General features: G+C 33.6%; 1 protein-coding gene across 1 annotated transcript; it reads right to left on the minus strand.

Annotated features, from left to right (window-relative positions):
- Nucleotides 1-280: 280 nt before the first annotated feature.
- On the minus strand, nucleotides 281-4,955 carry LOC132606702 (cell division control protein 2 homolog C). Its single transcript, XM_060320306.1, has 7 exons — nucleotides 4,455-4,955; nucleotides 3,708-3,769; nucleotides 3,192-3,303; nucleotides 2,953-3,046; nucleotides 1,507-1,576; nucleotides 821-959; nucleotides 281-675 (listed from the first exon to the last, which is right to left on the minus strand). The coding sequence occupies exons 1-7, from the start codon at nucleotides 4,794-4,796 to the stop codon at nucleotides 583-585; spliced, it is 912 nt and encodes a 303-aa protein (XP_060176289.1). The 5' UTR covers nucleotides 4,797-4,955; the 3' UTR covers nucleotides 281-582.
- Between the last annotated feature and the right edge of the window lie 590 nt (nucleotides 4,956-5,545).

Here is a 5,545-nt window from a genome sequence, read left to right on the forward strand (position 1 = left end):
CATGTGTTTGATGTATGAAATGTAAAGGTTAAAACTTTTATGCATAGTATAAACCAGCAGAAATCATTTAGCAACCCAGCAACTTTGCTTCAGATATTAGATACCTGAAGCTAAAACAATGAACAGAAAAAGGGCCAACGCCCTTCTTATAATTTCATGTGTGACATTTTATTTCCTTCCATTTTCAAAATTGTGCACCACACCTCTGAGAGCCTAAACCGTTCAGCCATTAAATTCCTCTGCTAAAACCCCAATAACTTGCATGTTCAAGGCACAAATATAGAAATATTGAAATCTATGATCCATTTTATCATCACACAGAGAGAACATAAACTTTTTTTGTTTCCTCAAAGCATTGTAATAACTACACTAAACTTGGCCACAAAACGAGCCTTCTTACAGGTGATCTTCAGAAATACTTTAGAAGAGCTAAAACAGTACACAGTGAAATATGAAAGTCGACGATGTTACATGGCAAATTTCAAACCACCAAGATGATGATACCCTCATTCAGGACAGAGAACGTCCTAAAAAAGTGATGCAAATGATCATTACAGGTGATCTGCAGGAGTAGAAGCATCCTCAGAACTGAGACCTGTCCAAGCTGTCAAAGTATGGATGATCAAGAGCAGCTTTCGCTGAAATCCTGTCTGCCGGATCAAATTTGAGCATTTGCTACAATGACCAAGCACGTATAACAACATTATTCACTTAGGTCCAACAAGAAGCAGTAGAACGAGAAATAAAGAAATTGAAAGGCATTACATCAATGAAAACATGAGCTAGTATACAGGAAAATTTTATCCAAAATGGATTTTACCGTTAGGAGGTCCACACCATCAGGTCCCAATGATGGAACATGAGAGGCCAGGTTCTGAGGTTCCCATTGTGGATAAACATGCCAGTCGCGGAGTGAACTGACTCCAGGCCACTGCTTATCAGTTGGAGTTCCTAATAACCTTCACAAATTCACATAAACATATTTTAAGCTATCGATTCGTCTGTCTTAGACAAAATTATCAAAAGAGAAAAGTTCGTTGCAATACTAAAATTCAGTTCGTTTTCCTTTTGGTTTATTAGCTATAGTACTAGAAACTAGTTGCCCTTCAAAAATTCAGATTAAAAACATCAAATGTCACACATTCTAACATATTGATGGTTCTACTTGTGACATCGCCATCTATCCTTAAAGAATATCTTAAGAACTCAGTCCTTGAGCCTGAGCAACTTTTGTAAGACAAACTATCAAGGTGGCTATTGGTATCATTAGATAACATCCTGAATACTAATTAATACCTCAAAAAACTTTGTGGAAAACATAATTGAAAATCCATTAATTTTGCCACAGAAGCCATGCTTGAGGTGTCAATTACACAAAGCAGAAGCTGCTGTTAAAGTTAAAATCCAACGTAAATATTGTTGGTAATCCCCCTCCCCCCTACTGGACCCATACAAAAATGACAAGCAGGAAAATAAAAAGAACTTGATGACTGATCATAGACATACCTGAATATGTGAAGCAATTGCTGAAACTCAGAGTCGCCAGGAAATAAGGCTTGCCTTCGAGCCATCTCAGCTAAATCACATAGAGAAAACAAAGTAAAACAACCTACCTATGGAAGGGTGAATGTATTTAACCAGGAAATATAGTTTGCCTTCGACCTCTAGGCAACACCTTATGGAGCTAGAAGGATTTTCTTTCTTGTGTCCATTTATTTCCCAATGCTAAAACCATATCCCCGAGAAAAATGAAAATTTATCCACAATTAGTGATCTTTGTCTAGCCTGAGCCGCTTGGTCCAATTAGAATGCATTTTCAGTTTGCATTCCCTTGGAAGTGCTTTACAAGAATTTATTCCGCAAAATTATTTATCTTTTACAACAAAAATAAAAGTCCACTGATAAAATTTTAGTTATACTCGAGTTCTTTAGAAGTCCTTCTTGAGAAGGTATCTTATTTTGTCAAAGGCAATAATATATATAACAACTTCTAAGGTCTGCCAGGGCTTTAAGTGCAAACCGCAATTAAAGCATGGGCTTAGATCTTTAGTTAGTAATGACTATAAGCAACAACCAATAATTATATGAACAAAGTAATTGAAAATAAAAAAGACAAACTACAACAAATGAAACATATGAAGTGAAAGCATGTAAATTCAAAAACCAAGCTAAAGATTTTAGATCTCAAACTCCACTGCGAAAAAAGTAAGAAATGTATTCATAACGGGTTTTTTATCAATTAATCTATCTCAATTAATCTATCTTTTTTCCAGTTATATTTATTGTTTAGTGCCATCCACTTCAAGAAGAGCTCATGGCTGTACGCGGCCTTAGCACCTTGATAGCTGCACTTCAAGAAGAGCCCAAGCCTAAGCTTAATATGATTTTAGAGCTTACACGCACCTCACATAAGCCTTTAACAACAATGTATACATTTGTTAGTATATCCATCCTGGTGCTTTTCAGCCACCTAGCAGATACACCAATTTTCTAAAGAACGCCTTTGAGATCAAAAAGCTCTTTTAGAACCTAATATATCTTGAAAGCAACCCAAAACCCCCACTGTTTTATCCAAATGTTAGACTAAAAGAACATAAAGTGCCAAAATCCAACTTCTTGCGAAAAGTTCATACTGAGTGGCCTATAACACTACCCTCCTATGGAACTAATATGTTCAAGTTAATACTAGAACAAAGTTATGTACAACATAATTTCCATCAACTAATTACAAACAGTATGTTCAAATTATCAGATCATAAACATATTGAAAGCGTGCTATAAGAAACTAGTCAATGAGAAGAAAAGGCTTAAATGGAGTACAATTCAAAGCATCAGGTAACAGAAACATTATAAAAGACTTAGCAAACATTTCTAAGTTAAAAGAAGTAAAAGAATCTAAGCAATGATCTGGTCTACAAGAGTAAACAACATGATCAACTCAAACATGCTTACCAAAAATACACCCCACAGACCACATATCAACAGCAGTTGAGTAATGAGTAGATCCCAACAAAACTTCAGGAGCTCTGTACCACAAAGTAACAATCTGAACAACAACCAAAAAAAAAAAGGCAAAACAGTTATTCCAGCAGCAAGGAGTTAATTTTAACTGCCACATTTATCTAACTCCCTATATCATTATGGTGATTTGTTTGGCAAGGTCAGTATGAAAGAAATAAAAATTTATTAACCTCGTGAGTGTAGCTCTTCATGGGAACTGTAAAAGCCCTTCCAAGACCTAGATCAGCTATCTTAAGTATGCCCTTCTCTTTGTCCACTAGTAGGTTCTGTGGCTTCAAATCTCTGGCAAAAGATTACAAAAACTCCATTAACAGTTTAACACTAAGTAAAAATTGACCAGAATTTACAACAAGGGCTCGTTTGGCCATGGATAATTCATTTTTCTTACGGAATCATGTTTGGACATAGAATTTTTACAATTTTCCGGAATTCAACTTAATGGAATATTCCGATATTGGAAAACTCCAAAAATCTGTTCACATTTTTTACTCCAAATCATTCACAAAAAATTGAACATTTTTTCAAGTTATATTCATGTTCAAACACAACTCCAATTTCTAATTACCATTTTTTCATATTTTTTTCCAAATACTACATTTTCAAATTTCACATTTTTTTACGTCCAAACGCCGACTAATTAAACAAATCCAAGATAAAATGAAAAGGGAAAAATGACTAAGTTAGACCTGTGGAGAACTCCATGGCTATGGCAATGAGCTACCCCTTTGCACAATTGATATAAGAAACTCTGTCAAAAAATCGAAATATGTCAACATCAAACATATAGTGTTCACAAACAGAGCAAATAAAAATTAAAAAAAAAAAAGACATGGTAGGCGTTTGAACATGCGATTTCATCTCTGATTTCATCTCACGAGATGAAATCCCAAATCATCCAAAAAGGCATGATTTGGTATTTGAAACCATGATTTCAAAAAATATAAATGTAAAATTTGACTCATACGTTTATATTTTGTTAGAAAAAGACACATAAGTTGATAGATACATTTACCAATCATGTTTACCAACCATTTGTATTAAATATTAATCTGCAAGTTGGTAATATATATTTATCAATCATGTTTACCATGTGGGAGGATTATATTAAAAAGTAGTTACATTACTATTCATGTCTAAAGTTTGGTCAATTGATGTTGTGTTTTTTAGAAAGGCCTTCTGGTAGCGTATTAATTTTATTATGAACTACGATTTACTCATTTGGTAAGATTATATAAGAATTGGGAAAATTTTGATGATTTTCACAGCTTGTGGGATTTCTATATTTATAAAAAAGAAAACTGCAACTTAAGAAATTCAAATTGCATGTCCAAACGGCACCATAGCAAAATAACAGACAACTCACTACACAGAATTCAGGAAAAAGGAAGAAGAAAAAGATAGGAACAGAAATGGAAGGACAAGAAATTAGAAACCTGAATAAGAGAAGGAGGAAGAGGCCTAGGGTTAGGTCCTTTACGATGAGAATCAATAAACTTCTTAAGATCAGTATCCAAATACTCAAAAACAAGGTAAAGTATAGGCTTCCCATTTTTATCAATATGCTCAACACATAACAAACGAACAATGTAAAGAGAATGTGAAAGCATTTGAAGTAAAGAGATCTCTCTTAATGCTGTTGGTGGTACACCTTCTTCATCCATTTCAAGTCGTGTTTTTTTCAGTGCAACAAGTTGACCTGTTGATTTGTCTTTGGCTTTGTATACTTTCCCATATGTTCCTTCACCTACTTTCTCTAATTTCTCATATTTCTCCATTTTTTGCTGTGTTGATGATTTTGGTGGTGTTGATTGATTTGGTGGATCTTAAAAGTATTTGGGGAGTGTAAAGCAACAACGGCAGGGTTTCCCCCCTCTTTCTTTATTTTGAATTTCGAATTGATGGCTTACACATGCTTCATGCTGCCGCCTCTTATAAATAATGTTGACTGCTCATTCATTTATAGAGGCGTTTGGCCATAGATACCAAAAACAAATTCAATTTTTTTTTGAACTTCTAAAGTTGGAATTGTGTTTGGTCATAATTTTTAAAATTATAGTTTTGGTGAAATGTTTTTGTAAAAAAGTGAAAAAAATGAAAAAATTTTGAAAGACAAGTTTTTTGAGTTTTTGGTATTTCAGAATACAACTTCAAGTTGTAAAGAAATATTTATGGTCAAACGCCCAAAAGTGAAAAAATTTCAGAAAAAGTGACTAATTTTTATAGCCAAACAGCACCTAATTAAGTTGGCGTTAAAATTTGAATTTGGTGAAAAAAGGCATTTGAAAAATTGATGTTGTGCTTAGACATATATTTTACTTGAAAATTTGATGTTGTGCTTAGATATGTATTTTACTTGAAAAAATGTTGAAGGTTTGTTGGGAAAAAAATATATAACATGAAAAAGTGATTGGAACCAATTTTTCAAACTTGAAAACACAACTTCAAGTTGGAGGAAAAAATTGACTGCAATGTAGAACCAATATAATTTTTTTTAAGGAAAAATGTATATCAAAATGGCCCCTAA

Source organism: Lycium barbarum, chromosome 8 (assembly GCF_019175385.1).
Source record: "Lycium barbarum isolate Lr01 chromosome 8, ASM1917538v2, whole genome shotgun sequence".
NCBI classification, from domain to species: domain Eukaryota; kingdom Viridiplantae; phylum Streptophyta; class Magnoliopsida; order Solanales; family Solanaceae; genus Lycium; species Lycium barbarum.

What these genes read in the sequence shown, in the direction of transcription:
- LOC132606702 (XM_060320306.1), bottom strand. Translation starts at nt 4,796, where the DNA reads ATGGAGAAATATGAGAAATTAGAGAAAGTAGGTGAAGGAACATATGGG. An exon ending in CAATTGCTTCACATATTCAG is followed by an intron (nt 960 to 1,506) that starts GTATGTCTATGA and finishes GAATTTGTGAAG; the next exon opens with GTTATTAGGAACTCCAACTG. An exon ending in ATGGTGTGGACCTCCTAACG is followed by an intron (nt 676 to 820) that starts GTAAAATCCATT and finishes TGGTCATTGTAG; the next exon opens with CAAATGCTCAAATTTGATCC.